General features: G+C 41.6%; 1 protein-coding gene across 1 annotated transcript in view; it reads left to right on the forward strand.

Annotated features, from left to right (window-relative positions):
* ITPR2 (inositol 1,4,5-trisphosphate receptor type 2) overlaps positions 1–23,301 on the forward strand; it is a 237,638-nt gene that overhangs the window by 53,805 nt on the left and 160,532 nt on the right. The window contains exons 10-15 of the mRNA XM_056847486.1: positions 4,392–4,436; positions 15,027–15,178; positions 17,089–17,188; positions 17,296–17,456; positions 19,987–20,128; positions 23,009–23,170. Of these exons, the coding sequence (XP_056703464.1) occupies positions 4,392–4,436; positions 15,027–15,178; positions 17,089–17,188; positions 17,296–17,456; positions 19,987–20,128; positions 23,009–23,170 (762 nt within the window). The remainder of the gene's footprint in view (positions 1–4,391; positions 4,437–15,026; positions 15,179–17,088; positions 17,189–17,295; positions 17,457–19,986; positions 20,129–23,008; positions 23,171–23,301) is intronic.

Consider the following 23,301-nt stretch of genomic DNA (forward strand, 5'->3'; position numbering starts at 1 on the left):
CTTTGTCTTCATATTCATTGTTCCGTCCTGACTGAGCACAACGCATTCCCCTTTCTGGCCCTTATTTATAAAATTCTCTATTTTATTTATAGTTTGTGACCATAACTCATCTAAACTTATTGTATCTCTATTTTTCTGAAATGTTGTTAGCTTAATTAAAACATATATTTTTTTCTCTTTAACCCATCATTCCTCTATCTTTGGAGTCGATTTTTTGTTTCCAATGTCTGGCTAAGGTTGTTCTGGCAGCAGTTATCATATGTAACCCCGTACAAAGTTGGTCTTTAGTTAGATTAGATACCAGATTTAACAGGAATGTCTTGGGCTTACATGGGATATCCATCTCCATTCCAACAGCTAAGCATTTCGCTATTTCAGACCAAAATGATATAGCTCTCTCACATTTCCACCACATGTGTATAAAATCTGCTTGTTTTCTATCACAGTACCAACAGCTGTCATTTTCTGATTTATGGATTTTTACATACGGAGATGGCGGGGAAGAGGCGCAGTGGCTCCTCTTCCTAAGCCGTTTCGCGTACACCGGAAAACAAAACACAAAAAAAAAGCCGTCTCACGGCTTTTTTGTTTGTTTTAACGGGGCCTTTTGCCCCATTGAAAACAGCGAGGCTGAGCTTGCTCAAAAGCAGGCGCAGCAACGCTGTTCTTGCCACTGGTGGCCAGGGCCGAAACAGGATAGGAAGCTGCCTAACAGGCGGCTCCTCCCCCGCCCCACCCCTAGAACGCCCCCCTGTGCCGGCAGGGCCACTCTACGCCGCGGCCTGTGCCACGGACAGGCCGCGCTGGTGGAGGGACGAGGCATGATCCCGTGGCGCTCGGCCACCAGCAGGATTGGCCTTGCCGCCAGCTTAAGTGCATGTAAATCCGTGATTACATGCACTTACGCTGGTGGCAAGGTCACGCCTCCTCCTAAGGGGTTTCAACCAGAAACCTCAGGAATGCGCTGTAAGTGGGGTTATATACCACATGTATACTGTGATAATATTTTTGATGTTCCTTGTGTCACAGTATGGAAGACAATGATCTAAGATGACACAAGGAGGAGCCTTGGGGCTTGTTAAAGGCTAGTGGGTTTATTGACGCCTAAACCTTTGTGAGCTAGAAGCCCACATCATCAGGTATAGGTAATGAATTTTGTGGAGGGCAAGAGGTATAGTTTATGGTATTCCGATGTACAACTCAGAAGTATTCAAGATGAGTCACAATAGTTGTACCCCATTGGAATTTATAGTAATGGAGACGCAACCCTTACCTTTGGTAAAGAAAGGAGGCAGGGGTTTTTCTTTGGGCAGGGGATGGGCTTCCTGCAGACCACTCCCAGTGTCAGAATCACAGTTCAACCGGCATTTTCCCACACCAGCCCAGAGACTGTTCCCCTTGGAAACTGAAGCAGCTTGGCAGCTCTGAGGCCTCTTTCTTGCGGAGATCAAATGAGGAGTTTGAACCATGCCTGGACTGTAGCACTTCAGATGGCAGGGGAAGGTGAACTCAGTGAATCTCTCCCAGATCACTTTTGAAAAGATGTTGCCAAGGTAGAAGAATTGTCCTTCCCTTCTAACGTCCTTTGCGAGAGGCACAGTCTTGGTTCCACTTTTATAGGCAGTGAGAGGGATGGCCACACTGCAGTAATTTTAGAACTCAATGAAAGAAATAGCTAAATTGTTATTCTGCAAAATGCATGATTTATACAGAATGACTGATAGAGAGAGATGAAACCACAAAGAGACCCTTTCAGTGTCTGCTTAAAAAGTAACCATGCCTATTATTCCATCAAGCCTCCTTAGGCAGGTAATTAAGCATTAGGGGAACCTGCAAATTGCTTGTTTAAAAACCAGTGAAGAGCTGAAGAGATGCTGAATGGGATGAGGGATGTCTCTGGAAGCATCAAGAGAAACATCAGCTATACATGGGAATTTTAGTGTTTGTGTGTGCAGTGCCTTCATGAGAAAATGTGATCTTACTTCCTGGTTTTAATCACAATATATATGCATGGGGTGGGTGGGTAGGCTTTCAGGACATGGCAGAGACCCTTTTTGCACTCATGAATCTTCTGCCAGCATGATGAATGTGCCGTCTTAACCATTAGTGACTTTGATGGGCCAAGAGTCTGATTCAGTATAAGGCAGCTTCATGTGTTCATATGTGTTAATTGGATATGTGTGTGTGTGCATGTACTTTATGGGGGCTGGAGACCCAGGGAGCCAAGAGGGCCTAAGTCTGTAACCTCATTACCACAAGGGAAAAACAGGAGGTAATCTTGGAGGATATTTATGGAAACCTTTCCCCCTATGTCTGTGACATGTACCTCTATGGGGTGTCCAGATTTCATGAGATTTTTCTGGAGCTGATGAGAAACAGTATTGGAGCAGAACGAGCAATATTTCGAACAGTGAGGGGTTACCCCACCCTAGAACACAGAATGTGTCCTTCTGCATTTAAAATAGTGGAAACAAGACAAAACAAAAGGTGCGCAGAGAATCTTCAATGTGTAAATGATATTTATTCGATGATCCTGATGCGTTTTGCGTCAAAACACTTCCTCGGGGGATCAAACCTTGCATGTTAAGGTTTCTCAGCCCCACCTACCTCACAGGGTGTCTGTTGTGGGGAGGGGAAGGTAATGTGATTGTAAGCCGGTTTGATTCTTCCTTAAGTGGTAGAGAAAGTCGGCATATAAAAACCAACTCTTTGTCTTCATCTTTGTCTTCGTCTTCTTCTTCCCTAAATGTTTCTGACATACAAAATTTCTCTGGTGTCTTGTCATTTCAACCAATGCAGAAGCTAGCGAAGTCAATACCAAAAGATGGTGAGCAGAATTTTCCTGAATTCCTTCTCAATTTATTTATTTATATATATATATATTTATTAAAATATGTATAGTTCTCCTTTCCTTTTGGTTCAAGGTGACTGGTTAGCTTCTACCAAGACAGAACTGACCTCACTTATCTTATTAAATTAGATTTATAAAAGCCAGCTGTATCTAACTTTGACTATGGCAGAAGTGGAAATAAATTCTAGCCAACAAAATGCTCATCAGAAACTGCAGGCATTCTCATAACTAGTCTATGATATCAGAATAACAGAATCCAAATAGATTGCAGACCCACTCCAGATATCGATATAGAATTGTCTTGCCTATGTATTGTAGCATATAAGTATATATGTTATGTGTTTTGCATTTTTTGTGCGTTTTGTATTGTGTGAAATATTAAATAAATATTTTTTAAAAGAGGAACTGCAGGCATTCTCTTCTTGGGGAAGAACGGCTCAACCACTTAGCTGTCTTGTCTACTTGTGTGAATTTGCAAGGGAAGTGGCCTTTGGGGAGATGGTACATGATTTTACAGTGGAAAAAAGCCAGTAAATAACATTTTAAAGTGAATGGGTCTGTTTATACTTGCAGTTGTATCGATGTGTTTGAATGACAATAGTGACAGAATAGTACCTTAGGAGCAATATAAAAATTACAAAATAGGGTGGTTTTTTCAGGTAGATGTCTTGTTAAATAAAAATAGCAACAGATGGGGGTAGGGGATTGGTAGTAATTATGGGGCCGTGGTGTAATTATGGAAATGCAGAAGATGTAATTTCAGAATTTAAATAAAAAATTTCTTTCATGAATCTTGAGTTTTGATGGGATGCAGTCATGGTGTATGTGTGTGGTCTGGTTATAAGGTTGTACTGGATACCAAAAAATGATGCTTGGGTGGTTCTGACAGGTGAGCTACCATCTTACACATTGTGTTGTCGCTGTGAATTGAAAAGGGCTACAAATCCTAGATCTGTTTGGTTCTGGTGCAAATTACTACCAAAGAATTTAAGAATAGCCCTTCTGGATCAGACCAGTGGTCCATCTAATCTATCATCCTGTCTCACACAGTGGCTAATCAGTTGCCTTGGAGGGCCAACACCAAGGCATAGAGATTGTGACCTTCCCCTGCTGTTGCCTCCTGGCACTGGTGTATTCAGAGGTTTGTTGCATCTGAATGTGGAGGGTTCCTTTACTCACCATGGCTAGTAGCCACTGGTAGACCTATTCTCCACGAATCTGTCCAATCCCCCTTTAAAGCTGTCTGTGTCAAAATCCAAATATGTGTGTGTACCCATGTAGGATAATAGGAGGGAGAAACTCCTAAACCATATTCAATGTTGCTCCAAGAGTTTCTCTAAGACTCAGGAGCAGCTTCTTGTGGGCTGTTAGGGTTATGGGGGGCGCTCAGACGTCATAGGGTAAGTGTGGAATTCTAATCATGGTCATTTGGATACTCTTCAGTGGAGCATGGCCATTTGAACACTCTTCAGTCTAAACTCAGCTTTAAAAGAAAAAACAGTTGTACTGTAAATTTTAATTAATTGCTTTCTTTTTGTAGTTAAATCCACATTATCCAGATGGCAGTAATGAGGCAAGGGTTGTGGTAAGTACTTCTTTTTAAATACAATGTGGAATACTTTCTTGCGTAGTCTAACCAAATTTTTGGAGGCGGGGGGGGGGGAGACAACTGGGCCCTAGAAACACATGGAACAAGAAATCTAAGGACTTCCGGTAGAGAAGCTGACCGAAGCGCTACGTCTCTCTGGAAACTCCCAGGGGGAACCAAGAAACGTCCTCAATTAGGGTGTTTAATACACCCCCCGATTCCTAAACAGTGGATCGGGTGTCAGGAATTCTCCTGCTGCCGTCAAGAGCGGTTTGACTCCTGAGCTCTCTGAGAGTGTTTTTTAAGACTCCCGGAGGCTCAGATGCTGTCCCGCCGGCTTGAGGGGATTAATTTCGCCGCGGACGTCTCTTTGGATTGAGGCTTCGATCTCCTCTATCTATTACCATCTAATTAACTACATGAAAAGAAGAAAACCTCAGCCTCTGAAATCTGAGTGAGTTTAAAAGAACCCTTTTGTTTTCACCTGGCAATAAAACAACTGAGACGTTAAAAACAAAAAGCTATAGAATCCGTGCCTCCCACCCTAACGTAGAAATGAATCGGATTTTATAAAAGCAATTTATTTAACCGGCAGGAAAATTATCAAGTTTATCTGGAGATAGACTAAACAATCGGGACTTTAAAATGACATTCTAACCTCCAATTAAATGCTGAGACGAAGGAGAGAGAAGGAGGAAGTTGAAGAAGTTCCTCCTCTATTTTAATGGCCTCCGCTCTAAAGATCCTCCGGCCATGTCGCCTAGGTTAGAGGTACCTTGTAATCTAGGTTAGAGGTACCTTGTAATCAGCAAGGGCAGAGAAGACCGGCTGAAAGACGGCATCGTAGGAACGGAAGTGAGTTTCCCTGTGCAACGGGTAAATACGTCCTCTGATCATAGAAAGGAAACAGCAGAAGGTCCACAATACTTCCTACTTCCTGCCCAAGATGCTGTGCTAGAGCGTCCCTTTTCTCTATGGTACCTCGATTTTAAACATTTGATTTCTGCATTAATTTGGAGGGTAAAAATTAAGCAAATAAGGCGAATTAATTAGGAGGCCGAATAAGAACTTATAAACCTGCCTGGATATTAAGATAAGCTGCCAGAATATATGTCAGCACCACGTCAACATTCCGGATCACTGCATAGTCCTGCATTACCTAAACTTAAAGAACCTTCCACTGACACAACAATGGAGAAGACAGAAAAGAAGATGCAAGAACTTTTAGCCAAACAAACAGATGCTTTTACCAAACAAATGGAACAAATGTCTAAACAGCAAGAAAAACAGATGAACCAGCTAACTGAGATGTTAGCTGAAAAACTGGACACTGTGACAAAGGAGGTGAAGGAGGTAAAGACTCAAGTTACTTCGCTGCAATCAGACATGAAGACAATGGATACTTCGTCAAAAAAATGACAGAAGAACATAAAGAAGTGAAGAGGAAAGTTGAAAGCCACGAGAAACAACTGGAAACAATGCAAATACAGGAAGAAACCACAAAGGATCAATCGGCTATGATGGATCTGAAAGTGAGGGAGCCTAATTTACGCCTGCAAAACCTTCTTGAGGATTGTGGTGATACAAGAGAATCATTGGTGAAAACCTTGGCTAGCTTATTCCACATAGAAGAACAAGAGTTAAATCATGCTGTCAACAGAATCTATAGGATGCCTCTGCCTCCTAGATTGAAGAGGGCAAAGGCAAGAGATGTTATGATTTCCTTCTATGATGTCAGAATGAAAGATACAATAATGCAACTACATTACAAAGATCCAATGGTTCTGGAAGGCAACCCATTAATACTTCTTAAGGACCTTCCAAGGCATTTGATGGCCAAAAGAAATATCTTTAAAGACTTCACAATGACATTGAGGAAAAGTGGAATAAGATAAAGAGGGCTGTTACCACAAGGACTTGTATTCACCTATAAAGAAGTAAAATGTGTTATCATCACAATGGAAGATGTTGGGAAATTTTTGAGAAAGTACAGGAAGGAACTCACAGGCCTTACACCAGATCAGGGACAAGATCAAGTTCAAGAAGAGGAAGCAGATGATTCGACAAAAGGAGCAACAGGTGGATTATAAAATTTATGTTTTCCTTTTTTAATACCCTGACAACATGGCTAAAGTAATTTCGTGGAATGTAAATGGTAATTTCGTGGAATGTAAATGAAAAGGTGAAAAGAGGAAGAATTTTTAATTTTTTACAAAAACAAAAATATTCTTTAATATGTCTGCAGGTAACTCATATCTCCAAGAAAGATAAAAAGTACTTAGAAAGGAACTCTTTGGGGCAAACCTTCATCTCCTCATCTAATACAAAAACCAAAGGAGTAGTCATATATGCACAAGCCTCATTTGCTCCTGAACTTGTATACAAAGATGGGGAGGGCAGAATACTTATGATTAGAGCTAAAATACTAGGCCAAAAGACATTGGTGGTAGTGATCTACGCACCTAATGATGGAAAAGCACAATTCTACAAACAACTTCACTATATCTTATTGCAATATGCTGAAGAACAGATTTTGATAATGGGTGATTTTAATGGCGTTATAGACTGTGCGATTGACAAAAAAACAAAAGCCAAAGGTGACAAGGAAGGATGCCTTCCTAAAACATTCTTTCAACTTATTGAGGAGTTTAAAATACAAGACATCTGGAGGACGATGAATCTGTCGTCTAGAGAATACACTTTTTTCTCCGCAAGACATGAATCACATTCATGTATAGATATGATAAGGACGAGCAAGTCTATCTTTATGCAACTACGCAAAGAACCTGTAATACCAAGAACTTTTTCTGATCATAATCTGGTTTCCTTTGAATAGAACAGTAGACAAGCATTCAGATAGAGATTAAATGACAGACTTTTGAGAGATGATAAAATAAAAAAAGAATTGCACACTTTTTTGAGATTAATATGAATGGATAAACCAACTTAAACACCATTTGGGATGCTTTTAAGGCAGTACTGAGAGGATTTTTGATTCAGAAGAATACTGCATGGAGGAAAAAACAACTACAGCAAACAAACGATATACTCTGGGAACTACAAAAGTTAGAACAACAACTGATTTTAGAATCTAAAGAACCCCAGAGAAAAGATATTTTATTAAAGATCAAAGTTGCTAAACATCAACTTAATTTGGTAGTCATGGAAGAAATGAATAAAAATATGAAATATGCGAAGCAAAGATATTTTGAACATGCAAACCGTCCAGGTAAATTGTTGGCCAGCCAATTAAGAAACTCTATGCAGAAGAAGATAATTAGTACAATACAGACCGAAAAGGGACCGGTACATACAACAACTGATGTACAGAAAGAATTTGTATCCTTTTATACTAAATTGTACCAGAAAAATCTTATTTCTGAGAAGAAGTTGGATAAATATCTGAAAAAGGTAAACATTACTAAACTAATCTCCGAACAACAAAAGTCTGTAGATGACCCAATAACAACAACAGAATTAGAAAAAGCAATAGTAAGACAAAAAACGGATAAAACACCTGGCCCAGATGGAATTACAGCTTTATTTTTTAAATTGTTTAAAGACGATTTGAAGAGCCCATTTACGATGGTATGTAACACCATATTAGATACGGGACTTTCTCCTGAGACCTGGTCACATGCTTTTATATCGTTAATTCACAAAACTGGGAGAGATTCAGAAAGAGTAACTAACTATAGACCAGTGGTTCCTAACCTTTTTTTGACCAGGGACCACTAGGACTTTTTTGTTCGGTGCAGGGACCCCAAGGTTCAAAATAAAAATTCCGGGAATTTGAAAATAAACTTTAATCATAACTATTAGTTAAACATTAAACTTAGAATTATATTTGAATATATATATATATATATATATATATTATATATATATTATAATAGAGAACTTTTAATTGAAAATATTAATTTATTATGGGTTTCGCGGACCTTAATTTAGTTCTCGCGGACCCCTGGGGGTCCATGGACCCCTGGTTGGGAACCAGTGCTATAGACCTATCTCTCTATTGAATGTAAGATTATAAAATATATGCCTCTATATTATTGAACCGACTTAAGCGATTTATTAAAACCTTGATTCATGAAGATCAGGCGGGTTTTGTCCCCGGAAGACAGATCAAAGACAATTTGAGGGTCTTATTAGATGCAATGAAATATTATGAACATAACAATCAGCATAAAGCTGCTTTTCTTAGATGCAGAGGCCTTTGATATGGTTTCATGGGAATATATGAAAACAGTTTTAGAAAAATTAACTTTGGTGACAGATTTCGGACTGGAATTGATGCTATATATACAACTCAGAAAGCTAAAATATTAGTGAATGAATCAATTTCCGATAATTGTGAAATACAAAAAGGAACTAGGCAAGGTTGTCTGCTCTCTCCTCTGCTTTTTATTTTTTATTCTAGTCCTAGAAACTTTATGTTGTAAGATACGGGATACAGATGCAATCCATGGCCTTAAGATAAACAAACATGAATTTAAAATGAGAGCCTTTGCAGATGACTTATTACTCGTTTTGAACGACCCGAACCAATCTATAATCTCTTTGTTGGATTTATTGAAGCAATACGGTGAGGTTTCGGGATTTAAGATCAATCAAGATAAGACTCAGATATTGTTTAAAAATCTTTCAAGGGGAGAACAAAAGGACTTTGTAGATATCTCCAGATGGGAGAAAACAAACAAAGCAAAGTACTTAGGTACTTGGATTACAAATAAAAGTAAAGATTTAATTGTCAATAATTATGTTAAACTGTGGGGAGCAATCAAAAAAGATATGATAACGTGGTCTAATAAAAACATTTCCTTTCTGGGACGTATCTCAGTAGTTCAAATGGACATATTGCCAAGACTGTTGTTTTTATTTCAGAACCTACCAATAATTACACAAGCAAAATACTTTGACATGTGGAGGAAGGATTTTGTTTGGCAAGGGAAAAAACCTAAAATTGCTTATAAATACTTGGTGGACTCTAAAGAAAGAGGAGGATTTGCTCTTCTTAATTTTAAGCTATATGCGGAGGCTTTAGCCTTTGTGTGGCTAAAGGATTGGATTCAATTGAAGAATACTCGTTTACTGGATATAGAAGGCTTTGATAATAGATTCGGGTGGCATGGCTACATATGGTATGATAAACTTAAAATACATACGGCATTTCAGCATCATATTGTTAAATCTTCTTTAATAAAAATTTGGCAAAGGTATAAACATCTTTTAGAAACTAAAACGCCATTGTGGATTTCATCGCAAGAGATGTTGACATTACGACCATTGAGACCTTCCCAATTTGTTATATATCAGGACCTTTTAAAATGGGATTACAACAGATGTGCCCTAAAAGAACATGAAGAATTAAAAGAACACTTGACTTGGTTTCAATATCATCAAATAAAGTCTGTTTATACTCAGGATTTGAACTTAGGTTTTATCAAAGAAAAATCAATTTTACAACAAACGCTGTTGGATACCAATGATCATTTAATTTCAAAGATGTATAAACTGCTGTTAACTATATATACAGAGCAAGACCAGATTAAACCTACGATGATTACTTGGGCACAGACACTGGGTCACAACAATCCTTTGAATAGATGGGAAAGACTCTGGTCACGAGATATGAAATTCATACTTTCACAATCATTGAGAGAGAACATATACAAGATGATTTACAGATGGTATTTGACACCAAAAAAAAACTAGCTACAATGTATAAAACAATGTCACCAAACTGCTGGAAATGTAAGGATGAGATTGGTTCTTTTCATCATGTTTGGTGGTTATGTGAAAAAGCAAAAAACTTCTGGGATATGATTTATAATGAATTAAGACTGATACTACAACAAAATATTCCTAAAACACCGGAAATGATGTTGTTAAGTATCATACCGGATTCTATTCTAACTCAGAGATCATTTTTGATGTATGCCACCACGGCTGCACGACTGGTATATGCAGCAAAATGGAAATTATCAGAGACACCGGATAAGAGTGACTGGATACAAAAAATGTCAGAACTGGCAGAAATGGCTAAACTAACTGCATTAATAAATCAAAAAGAGAATACGGAATTTGTGGGAGAATGGGAAGCATGGACGACTTACTGTGTAAATGAATTGTATACGGGAGAAATTAAAGGATATGTATTGCTCTAATCCTGTTTACCAAATATCAGTATTAATTTTAAATTTTATATTTTAAGATAATTGAAAGTTTATTTAAATTTACATTATTATAATGGATTAGAAATTAAATACAAAGGGAAGAACAGGTATATCAAAAAGATAGAGAAGGGGGGAGGGGAAGTCAATATTGTTAGGATTATATACAATGATTGAAAAGGTAATGTTTATATTACAGATGTATGACATTTGGATGATTGATTGATGAATATGCTGTAACTAGAAAACAATAAAAAATTATATATATATAAAAAAAGAAATCTAAGAAAATATTTTTCTATTACAGAACTAGGAGTTTGTTGTTAGCCTTTTATTTGTTTCAAAATATGTCAACAGCTATTCTTGACAAAACTCACCCAGAACAACTTGCAATCAAATGGGTAATCAAATACAAACCCAACAGTAAAATGATTTTTAAAAATCCCTGTATTTACTATGTGCACAGACAACTTAAAAGAAGTGTCTTAATTTCTTACCAAAATTTGTGTAGAGAGTTATTTAGATGGGCTCCAGCCTGTGGTGCCACCACCCAGAGGGCCTTCCCCTAAATCCTGATCTGATGACTAGAAGCAGTATGCAGCAAAATATCTCCTAAAGATCTTAGGAGCAGATGAGCTTTAAGGGAGGGCCTATGGCTCAGAGGAAGAGCCTTCTTTGCATCCAGAAGGTCCCAGGTTCAAGCCCAGCATCTCAATAACAAAACCAGGCAGTAGGTAATGTGGAAGACCTCCATCTGAGATCCTGGAGAGTCGCTGCTGGTCAGAGTAGACAATAATGACCTTGATGGAACCTTGGTCTGATTCAGTATAATGTGCATTGAACCCCCTCACCTGCCTTGTGATATTAATTATAAAAATCTCTAAAAAAGCTTTTCCACTCTATATGCATCTGATGAAGTGAGCTCTGACCCCTGAAAGGTTATGCTGGGATAAATTTTGTCAGTTTTTAGATCACTTTACCAGAGGTATGCTGCTGTTCTTAGCCCAAATTACATCTTGCTCATAGCTCTGGCCTGTTAAACAAGGTCCCCTGTGCAAGCACCGGGTCATTCCTGACCCATGGGGTGACGTCACATCCTGACGCTTCCAAGGCAGACTTTGTTTGCGGGGTGGTTTGCCAGTGCCTTCCCCAGTTATCTTCCCTTTACCCCCAGCAAGCTGGGTACTCACTTTACCGACCTCGGAAGGATGGAAGGCTGAGTCAACCTTGAGCCGGCTACCTGAAACCGACATCCGTCGGGATCGAACTCAGTTCGTGAGCAGAGCTTGGACTGCAGTACTGCAGCTTACCACTCTGTGCCCCGGGGCCCCTCTTAGGTGAAGAAGTGGGATGTAAATGCTTTAAATTGAATAGACATGGTGGTCATCACGTGGAACAATTGAATGCTGGCTGTAAATGCTGGCTGTTTTGGTGAAAGAAAAAACTGGCTGAGGAATGGGAACAATGAAGGGAAGACAACTTTGCAAAATACCATGATACACTGCCATTCCTCTGTCTGCTGCATTGAATTAGCCTCCCATGCCCCATGTAACCAACTGAGCCTGGCAAACCTCAGACATGCATGGTGGGGGGGGGGGGGTCAGAGGCCCCTGCCCTGAAACTACTGCAGGTACTTCCCCAATCCTAGCTGGGAGGTCTTCTGAATGGCCAGAAGAGTTGCACAAGGCCCCGCCCAGAGGATAAATCTGCTACACATTGCGAGGAGAAGCAGGCATTGTGCCCTTTACCTCTGAGCTATGACTGGCTTTGGCAGGCCAGCTGGGCTTGTATCAGCGGTGTACTCGTGATAGCTCAGAATGATAGATCAGGCCTCAGATCTGTCCACCGAGACCCTTAAGGTTGTGGGGATTTATACTCCTGGCACCTTAGCGTTCTGCAGTCCTTGCCAAGTGCACAGTCTTAATTAACAATTCAGCCGGTGTAATGCCAGCAGTGCAATTGCTGTGGTTTCTTTTTTTTTTAGGGCTCACTTGGGAAGAGACTTGGTGATAAAGTCAGAGAAGCAAAAATTAAAAGGAAAACCTCCCTAGTGTGTAGAACAGCAGCATGTGTGCATATTGGTGCCTATACTTACATAAATATTCAAATCATGTAAGAGGTGTTGGTGGAGGAGAACAAATGCCCGTGTGCACAGTCACATTGTTCCCGATGTATTACTTGTATTCTGTTGAGGTGCACTGGCCTGCATCAGCTTGGGGAAAGCATGTGTCTTGTTACGAAACATCCCTGCCTCTTCCTCCTCCTCCTTTGAGCAGAATGTACAACGTGATGTCTCTACTAAAAATGCTATGACTCACAAAAAATATGAAGACTCACAGATGAGTCAGCTCAGAAATGTGTTACAGGAGGTGAACTGCTGTGCTTTCTGCTACGCTCCAGTAGTGCCAGAGCGTGAGTCTGACCCTTAATTTTCTCTGCTTCCTGTTTGTGCAATCTAGAGGGAGAAAGAGAGAGGCTCAGCTAACCTGTGGTCCCTGACCTTTCTCACCCCTGTGTGTTTTGTAAGCACCTGCAGAAGTAATTTGAACTCTGAGACAGTGGATTATGCTCAATTTAACAGTGGTTTCTGGAATGTCAGCTCTTTAATAAACTTAATTTCAGCTGCAGTGTGCACATTAGCTTCATGCATTCACGTAGGGAAAAAGATCATGATGGGTAGTCATATTAGCCTGTCTGTAGCAGCAGAAAAGAGCAAGAGAACAGTAGCATCTTAAAGACTAATACAATTTCTGGCAGTGTATGAGCTTTAATGAAAACACAAGAAAAGCTATGTGGGATCAGACCAAGACCCATCAAGTCTAGCAGTCTGCTCACACAGTGGCCAACCAGGTGCCTCTAGGAAGCCCACAAACAAGACTACTGCAGAAGAATCCTGCCTGTGTTCCACAGCACCTAATATAATAGGTGAGCTCCTCTGATACTAGAGAGAATAGCTAATGATATAATAGGTATGCATCATGACTAGTATTCATTTTGACTTGTAGCCATGAATAGCCCTATCCTCCATGAACATGTCCACTCCCCTCTTAAAGCCTTCCAGGTTGGCAACCATCACCGCATCCTGGGGCAGGGAGTTCCACAATTTAAGTATGTGTTGTGTGGAGAAATACTTCCTTTTATTCGTTTTGAATCTCTCACCCTCCAGCTTCAGCAGATGACCCCGTGCTCTAGTATTATGGGAGAGGGAGAAAAGCTTGCATGAGTCACAGCTCACTTCTTCAGGTAGTATCTGAAGTGAGCTGTGACTCACAAAAGCTCATACTCATGAAAGCTCATACTACGCCAGTATTTTTTGTTAGTCTTTAAGGTGCTACTGGACTCTTGCTCTTTTCTACTGATGTAGGGAAAAGATATTAACACCACTATCCTAAGCTTTGCAGCACCCTTCTAAACCCACTAACCGCAGTGGACTTAGATGGGTGCCAACTCTTAAGGATTGCACTATAATTCTGTTTGTCTAGTGGCTTTGCAGAGACCAAATTTGCATTTTAAAGGAATGGGTCTGTAAAGCCTAGTATACCTTTTTGTACTCTATCATGGGCCAGTCTGTATATGCAGAAAAACCATCTGTGCATCCTTCCTTGGATGGTACCACTACAGTTTGCTGGTGAGGGAACCACAATTTTCAATACTTCACGTAAAAACAAATCCCTACGTATAGAAAAGTGACAAGTAAGGGAAAATGCTTGGTTATACTCCTTCTTCCTAGCATGCTGTTTTTCTGTATGCTGGGGTGGGGCTTATTCCCTCCCCTGCAATCTGAAATGGCATAGTCCCAGCAAGACTGTACCACATAATTGTTGACATGTCAGTTGGCCCAGAAATCTAATGTGAAGACCCTGGACTTCCTGCAGGACCCTGAGTGAAATCTGTCTGTGCTGTGAATTTTAATATGAGGCATCTGGTCATACATATTCTGTAGCTCAGCAAAATGTGTAATGTGAGATTGGAAGGGAGAAAGCAAGAGTTCTGCCCAAATCTTTGTTGCCATCTAGAAGGCCCTTGGGGTCAAGAAAGGAGAGAAGCTATTTTCTTACCACATCCTGCTCTTTCACTTGTTTTGTTCTTTTAAATACTCTTTAAATACTATTTCTGCATAGAAAGAACAATGGCCTTGGAAGACTATCTAGCTGGCTTTTCATGTAGTTCACATTGAGGAATAATGTGCACAGTCATGGGGTGGAGGTGGGGAGGCTTTTTATTGGCCTCCGACCTGTTTGTAGCAGCTGCTTGTCTCCCTGCAGCTCTGGACCAAATTGTTCCTTCTGAGTTTCATACTCCAGACAAAGTCTAAAATTCCATGGTGGTAATTTGTGCAAAAACCAGTCATCCTGTGGAACTTATAATAGGATGTGATGTAAGGCATACAACTCTTGTTCCTCATCAGCAGGTAGACGGCGGACTTCTCACTTCAAAGAAGAAACGGCAGGCAGGGGAGAAAATTATGTACACTTTGGTGTCTGTGCCGCACGGAAATGATATTGCCTCTCTTTTTGAGCTGGATGCGACTACCCTTCAGCGAGCTGACTGCTTAGTTCCCAGGTACTGCTACAGACATGAAACACTCTGTACAGATGTACGTCTGTGTACAGGTACGCTGGCTTGCACATAGGGTTGCTTCCACAGGGCCAGTGCCAGAAAGTAAAGGAAAAACAAAAACCTCCCCTCATGCAAGTGATAAACGTCAAGAGTGCTGACAGGCAAACAAGGCATGTATAAAACATGATGCTGGTGTTGGCAGCTGGCTGCGAAATAATTATGACGTTAATAAACAAGATTTCAGAATGGCATGTCACAAAGAATGTAATGGCCTGATCGTTAGCTGAGAGAGTGGATCAAGTTAGGAAATAAGGAGTTTCATGTGAAATTGGCTGTGGTTTTCAAAGCCCTTTATCCATATTAATCCCCCACACTTGTTTTCAAGAACAAGTACCGGTACTTCTCAATAGAGAAAAGCTCTGTAATTCAGCAAGAAGATGGTTAATGAACATCCCATCTTATGGCAAGACCCGAGTTACATCAGTCAAAGCTAGCTGGTATCCTATGTTCATCTAACAGTACTAAGGTTGCCATTAGGAAGAATTTTCTAACAGAGCGGTTCCTCAGTGGAACAGGCTTCCTCGGGAGGTGGTAAGTGCTCCTTCCCTGGAGGGTTTTAAGCAAAGGCTAGATGGCCATCTGTCAGCAATGCGGATTCTATGACCTTAGGCAGTTCCTGAGAGGGAGGGCATCTTGGCCATCTTCTGGGCATGGAGTAGGGTCACTGTGTGTGTGTGTGGCAGGTAGTTGTGAAATTCCTGCATTGTGCAGGGGGTTGGACTAGATGACCCTGGTGGTACCTTCCAACTATGATTCTATGATTCTAACTCCAGTTTGGGAAATTCCTGGAGATTTGGGGGCAGTGGGGAGGGTGAAACTTGGCAAGGTGGTAGAGGCTCAGGAGGGATCTAATGCCATAGAATCCACCCTCCAGAGCTGTCAATTTATGTTGCAAGCCACCTTGAGCTCTGAAAGGAAGAAAAGTGGCTAGCTAATAAATACTTTTATAATTAAATTAAATTTTCTTCCAGGGGAACTAATAATTGTAGCCTGGAGATTAGTTGGAATTCCAGGAGAACACTAGGCTCTACCTGGAGGCTGGCAACCCTAAACAACACTGTTCCATTTGAAGGATTGTTTGGTATAATAATATTAGCACGTTTATCATTCAGCGCAAAGCACTATGGTAGTCTCTGCCTAAACAGCCCTCATCTTTGCCTGATGGGCAAGAAAGAGTTAACTGCCCCTGCACCTCTCAGCCCCCACTGTGAATTCCCCTCACCCTGCGCTTGGTTTAGCCATTAGAGGTAGGTCCTTCAATGTGTGTAGTTTGATCCTCTGCAGGGCAGAAAGTGAGAAAGCTGAGCCTTTCCGGCTCCAAGAAATAATGGCAGGCTACCAGCTGCAGCGAGAATCTGTGGGCTGTTGAGGCATGGGGTGCCTTCTTGCTCCAGATGTGCAATAATGGTCCAGGCTATTGCATTGCAACTTGAGGCCATTTGTTAAGGTCCATGTGGATATCTAGCAGGAGCAAGAACAAGACCTGCCTGTGATGGGATGGGTGCCCCCACATGGAAGCCTGAATGCATGATGGGCATAATTCTTGCCACCTGGCCTCTTCTTGATGGGGAAGAATCCTGTAAATCAGGCTCCTGCACCTTTTGCAGTTTCCATGCCTATGGGAGAGAGCACGTGTCATAACTTTGAGTGTTTAATCTCTGACCTATTGTAGGTGTTCTAGGATTTGGGCCTATTTTTCTACTCTCCGATTTGTTCCCGTTTTAATAGACTTTGCCAATGGAATTGCAGCCTGTGTAAATTTTTCGCCAGTGGTTTTGAAAAATGATACACTGTGTTCAAACGACTTAAAGTTTGCTCCTTGAGAAGTGTTTTTTTCCTCTGTTTGCCTTCAGGAATTCATACGTTCGGCTGAGACACCTTTGTACCAATACATGGGTCACCAGCACCAGCATCCCGATAGACAAAGACGAAGAAAGGCCTGTGATGTTAAAAGTAAATATTGAGACCAGTCAGTGTAACTTAGCCAAAGAAAAGTGTTTTCTACTGTTAAGTATTGATGGTTGTTCTCCCCACCCCCCCACTTCCCTTCACGGCTGCAGATTGGAACCTGTCAAACAAAGGAAGACAAGGAAGCTTTTGCTATTGTGTCTGTTCCTCTGTCTGAGGTGAGAGATTTGGATTTTGCCAACGATGCCAACAAAGTTTTAGCATCGTCAGTTAAAACGCTGGAGAATGGCTCAATATCTCAAAATGAACGGAGGTCAGTGTTCTCAGCCTCCTGCCTTCTTCCTACTCTGTCCTTGATAAGAACGCTAGCGACCGGCCCTTGAACTCACCAGGAAAGTTCCTGATGGGCTTCTTCCTTGCAGGCCCATTGGCGGGCAAGAGAAGGCTGAGCCAAGAGACCCTTGCAGGTGCTGGCAGGGCTGAAGGGGCTACTCAGCTCAGACCTGGGTTGTAGTAATAGTGGCCACTGCCCCTGGGTCTGAAAAGAGTGGCTCTTGGAGCATTTGGTTTGTTTTGTCCCGGGGTTGTTGTAATGTCCTGATCGATCCCTGACTGGCAAGCAACTGTATATATGTAGCACGTGTGTGTGTGTGTGTGTGTGTGTAAAGTGCCGTCAATTCGCAGCCGACTTATGGTGACCCCTTTTGGGGTTTTCATGGCAAGAGACTAGCAGAGGTGGTTTGCCAGTGCCTTCCTCTGCACAACAACCCTGGGATTCCTTGGTGGTCTCCCATCCAAATACTAACCAGGGCTGACCCTGCTTAGCTTCTGAGATCTCACGAGATCAGGCTAGCCTGGGCCATCCAGGTCAGGGCATATGTAGCATACACACACCATAATAATAGACCTTGTAGTCACCCCGAGGAAAGGATTTGGCATTTTAGTGTGGGTAGAAATTATGATGGCTTATTTGCTACAGATTATTTCATTTTTCTAGCTCCTAGAATGTGACTGCTGTGGGGTGTATTTGGTGATGGAAAGTGTTCTCAAGTTGCAGCCAATTTATGGCGACTCTGTAGGGTTTTCAAGGCAAGAGATGTTCAGAGGTGGTGTGCTATTCCCTGCTTCAGCGTAGCAACCCTGGACTTTCTTGATGATGTCCCATCCAAATACTAACCAGGGCCTGCCCTGCTTAGCTTCTGATATCTGACAAGATCAGGTCAGGGCTGGGCCATCCAGGTCTGGGGGGCGTCTTTTTACATGTTTGCAGATGTGTCTTTATTGCATGTGTGGTAGAATCATACCCATCCTGGCCCAGCTCACCTCTGTGAAGAAACAGCTCTACCCATATGTGGCTTTGGCTGGCAGGGGGAGGGGGTTGAAGGGCTGGCTTGGCTGAGGATTGTGTTATGCTGACCTGGATTGCCCAGCCTAGCCCGATCTCGTGAGATCTCAGAAGCTAAGCTGGATTGGCCCTGGTGAGTATTTGGATGGGAGTCCACCAAGTAAGGCCAGGGTTGCTACACAGAGGCAAACAGTTTCAAACCAACTCTGAACATCTCTGGCCTTGAAAACCCCATGGGGTCACTGTAAGTGGGCTGTGACTTGATGGCACTTTCCACCACCATGTGTAGAACAATAAATCTGTACACTGATTGAGTCGACATCATCTTGTCAGTAATAATTCTGACCACCCAGCAAAATGCTTGTAATTAATTTTGGTTGGAATACATTGAACTTGTGTGCTGCTGGGATCCCAGTGCATCTCTGCTGCCTTGTGCAGAAAGTCCTGTCGTACCTCTTTAAATGGTTTCTGCTAGTTAGGTCTGGGCTGTCCTATGTCAGAATGATGGGCAGGTGATCTCTTCACTGCGACAGTGACTTTGAATGTTGTTCTTTGCTTTTACCAAAATGGATGAAAGAAGGCCATTTACTTATGTAGGAGAATCAAACCTAGTCCCATTTTCACGGCCTCATTCTGGATCATCTGCATCGCTGCATTTGGGGGGTTGTTTTTGTTAGATTCAAGTTCGATGTTATGTGGGAGGTCCAGCATCAGGACTCCCGAATCAGGGTATGATATGGACATTAAATGATTCCTTGGTAAAATATATGAGGGCGATTTACAATGAAATCCTAAGCAAAGTTATACTCTTCTAAGGCCACTGAGGTCAGTGGCCTTAGAAGGGTGTAACATTGCCTAGGATTGCGCTGTTAAATATGGAGCTTGGAATAAAAGAGACCCAACCCAAAGTTTTAATGTTTTCTGTCACATTAAAAAGCAATTTTCTATGTGTGGGGGGTGATTTGGACCAGAGTCCTGGGTCTGTGGGAGGGACTTCCTTTATGCTGTTTGACCTTCCTTTCACAAGTTCCTGTTAACCACTGTTTGCATATGTTATATTATGCTTTCCCCCAACAACAGTTAATAACAGCTTTGAGGGATGATTTCCATCAGTGCAGGGGAATGCTTTCCTGAGACATGTTACAGACACACATCCCAACAGTTGCTTTTCAGAGTTAAAATGTTAGGAGATCTAACCATGGATTTTCCCACATAATGGGTAATTTGGTTCTGTCTCATGCTAGATCATGATGGGAGTCACTTTTATATAGATACAGGATTGGCTTCCAGTGCTTCATTTCATTAATGGCAGCGTACTTTCAGCACAAGGTGCTTTCCCCTGAGATACAAATTTTAGCTAGCCTCTTGCATCTGGGGAAGGTGCTGCCATTTGCAGAATGGGTCCATGAGACCCAACTTGCATAATTTGTAGTATGATTGAAGGATGTGTTATTGATAATTAACTCTTATTTATTGTATTGCATTTCTCCAAACACAGGTTTGTTACCAAGCTCTTAGAAGATCTCATTTTCTTCATTGCGGATATACCCAATAATGGTCAGGAGGTTCTGGATGTGGTAGTCACTAAACCCAACCGGGAAAGGCAAAAGTTAATGAGAGAACAAAACATATTAGCCCAGGTATGTATTTGACAATTAGTAATGCTTTCTATGCCCTGATCTGGATGGCCCAGGCTAGCCTGATCTTGTCAGATCTCAGAAGCTAAGCAGGGTCAGCCCTGGTTAGTATTAGGATGGGAGACCACCAAGGAATCCCAGGGTTGCTGTGCAGAGGAAGGCACTGGCAAACCACCTCTGCTAGTCTCTTGCCATGAAAACCCCAAAAGGGGTCACCATAAGTCGGCTGCGAATTGACGGCAATTTACACACACATACAATGCTTTCTATGGAGTAGATTATTTTATTAGGATATTATGGTCTGTCTTTACCAGCTGTTTTGCACATAGCATTTCCATAGACATCAAAGAGAGAACTGTAAATTGGCAAAGGATCAGGAAGGAGTGTGGTATGTCCATTCTCTACCTTCCTTTGATGTCAGTTGGGTTTCCAGCCTGGCTATGGGGTGGTGACAGTTATCTTGGTACTGGTCTCCAATTCCAAATGGATAAGGGAAAATCTTCTCTGAGTTTGATATGTTGGATCACACCATCTTGTTGAATCACAAGCACTGGAGTTTTTGGAATAACTAGCACAGTTCTGTGTTGGTTGTGGTCTGTTTCATATGCAGTTTTCCTTGGAGAGGGGGATTCAGCTCCTTGGTAACTGTCGGACATTGTTACTCCCTCCCCCCATCTGCTTTTTGGTAGGTGTTGGGTTCAGGATGCATTTTAGTCCAACTTTGCAACTGTTGCATTCTCTGCCTATTTTTTTGTGGACACACTTCAGGGTGTTTGTTTTGCATCACTTTGTGAATTGGAGCCCTTATATTTGACAGACAGTGTGTCCCTTATATAGACCTTGTTGCTGAATTAGGGTCCACCTAATGCTAGTGGTTCCCTCCATAAGCCTCTAAGATGGATGGCCTTTTTTGTGGTAGCACCCACCTTCTGGAGAAGCTTGTCAGAGAAGCCCATGGAGCTCCTTCTTGGGTTTTTTTTTAGGAAGTCCTATGCCACTAGGCTTTTGTCAGCCAAGACAAAATGTTGCTTTAATGTTGCTGTTTGTACGGCTTTGACTCTTACTAGTGTTGTTAATCTACTGGTTTGACTGGTGACTTCGTTGGGGCGTGAAGTTTCTTTAATAGGAGGTACAATTGTATTTCTAGGCTGACTGTTGGGATGATGTCTCGTCATTTTGCTTTTATTGCTTGTACTAATGTTTTATATGGCAAGATGTTTCATGTGAAGAAGCAGCGAGTTAGAAATCCCATATCTAATACTGAACTTGTCCTTAGAGTGCAGATTAGAAAATCTGCACAATAAGATCAAGTGCAGAAAAGGGATGTAGTTCTACAAATTTGAAGGAAACCCAGGTTTGCACAGACTTCCCAAAAGGAAACAAAACATTGATAAGAAGAGAATAAGGAGAAGGGGAGAATGTATTAGCATCAAGAGGGGAGGGAGGAAGGAAAAGGAAAAAGCAGTTTTGCGAGGGGTGGGGTGAGCAGGTGGAGAATAAGTGGGTGGTCAATAGGGAGATGTGGTTTTCTCCTTCCAAATTAGTCTTTATATAAATCTGTGCAAATGTTTTAAGTATGGTGCTGGCTAAAGAGAGATATTTCTGATCAAGATACTGCAGACTTTGTGACCCCAAGCATTTTTCCTTTCTGCACCTATCTTTATGATAGAAGGATGGTTGAGCAACGTCTGAAATCACATTAGTTTAATTCAGTAAAAATATTTTCCAGTACAACTTCCTTCCAGGCACTAAGATGCCTTATCTGTTTTTGGTTGTAACAGCATCTCCTCCTGGTTCTATTCTGGTGTTACTGATATATATGTTTCATTGGTCATGCAAACATTTCTGCAGGAAGAATATATACCAGCAGTGCTACAAATATTGCCATGATGCTAATCTCTGGGAACACCCTCCTCTGCATACAGATCATAGCAGAATAATGGGGAAGACTGAAGTTTTGCCTTCTCCGTATGCAAACCAGCGTCTGAAGTTCTTTTTTTTTGCAGCTTATTGAAGAGAAAAATGAACATTACATTTAATGTTCCATGTTGTATTATTCAGCCTCATATATATATATATAGTGGTGATGCATAGGGGATAGGGGAGGGGCTGTGGCTCAGTTTGCAGAGCATCTGCTTGGCATGCAGAATGTCCCAGGTTCAATCCTCTGAATCTCTAGTTAAAGGGACTAGGCAAGTAGGCAGAGGCAGATCTCCTGTGAAGCTAAAGAAGCTTAAGCTTCAGGGCCCCTAATCCCAGGGGGCCCCCCTGAAGTGACTTTTTTTAATGAGTGAATTTCTCAACAAAATTGATGGAGTTTTTTAGCGATAGAATCATAAGCCAATGGGTTGAAGTACTTAATACTGACTTTAGAATATGCTCTAATACCCATTTTCATGGACTCCATCCCATCACTCTGTTCTCCACCATTTGGGCCTCAAGGTCCTCCCAAGGACAGCAAGGCCCTTTGGACCTTGCTGGATGTTGCCCTGTTGTTGCTGGTTACGAAGGGGCCCCCATAACAGTTCAAGCTTCAGGGCCCCAAAAATGTAGGTCCACCACTGCAAGTAGGTGATGTGAAAGACCTCAGCCGCTGGACCCTAGAGAGCCGCTGCTGGTCTGAGTAGACAATACTGACTTTGAAGGGTCTGATTCAGTATAAGGCAGCTTCATGTGTTCATGTGTGTTCATATATGTTTCATCCCTTGGCTTGAGTTGCTGCTTTTACTATTCTATTCACAGCACTTCTCTAAAAGACTCCAGATTTGCTCTTACCTTCAGTTGTACCTTTTTTGTTGTTTTAAGTATTGTAAGTCGCCGCAAGACACCCCCCCCCCCGGATGAGTGGCAACTAAAATATCTAATAAATATATTTTTGGACAGATATTTGGAATCCTCAAAGCTCCATTTAAAGATAAAGCAGGAGAGGGAGCCATGTTGAGACTGGAAGATTTGGGCGATCAAAGATATGCACCATACAAATACATACTGAGGCTTTGCTATAGAGTGCTCCGGCATTCCCAACAGGACTACAGGAAAAATCAGGTTGGTCTTGGTGCTTTTCCTTGTGCCTGCATATTTGAATGCAGTAGGCAGTTCGAGAACTCCTTGGTCATGCTTGAATACAATCCAGAGGGATATGAGAGCTAGAATTTTTCTTTCAATGAGGACATTCA

This window comes from Euleptes europaea, chromosome 3, assembly GCF_029931775.1.
Source record: "Euleptes europaea isolate rEulEur1 chromosome 3, rEulEur1.hap1, whole genome shotgun sequence".
Taxonomy (NCBI): domain Eukaryota; kingdom Metazoa; phylum Chordata; class Lepidosauria; order Squamata; family Sphaerodactylidae; genus Euleptes; species Euleptes europaea.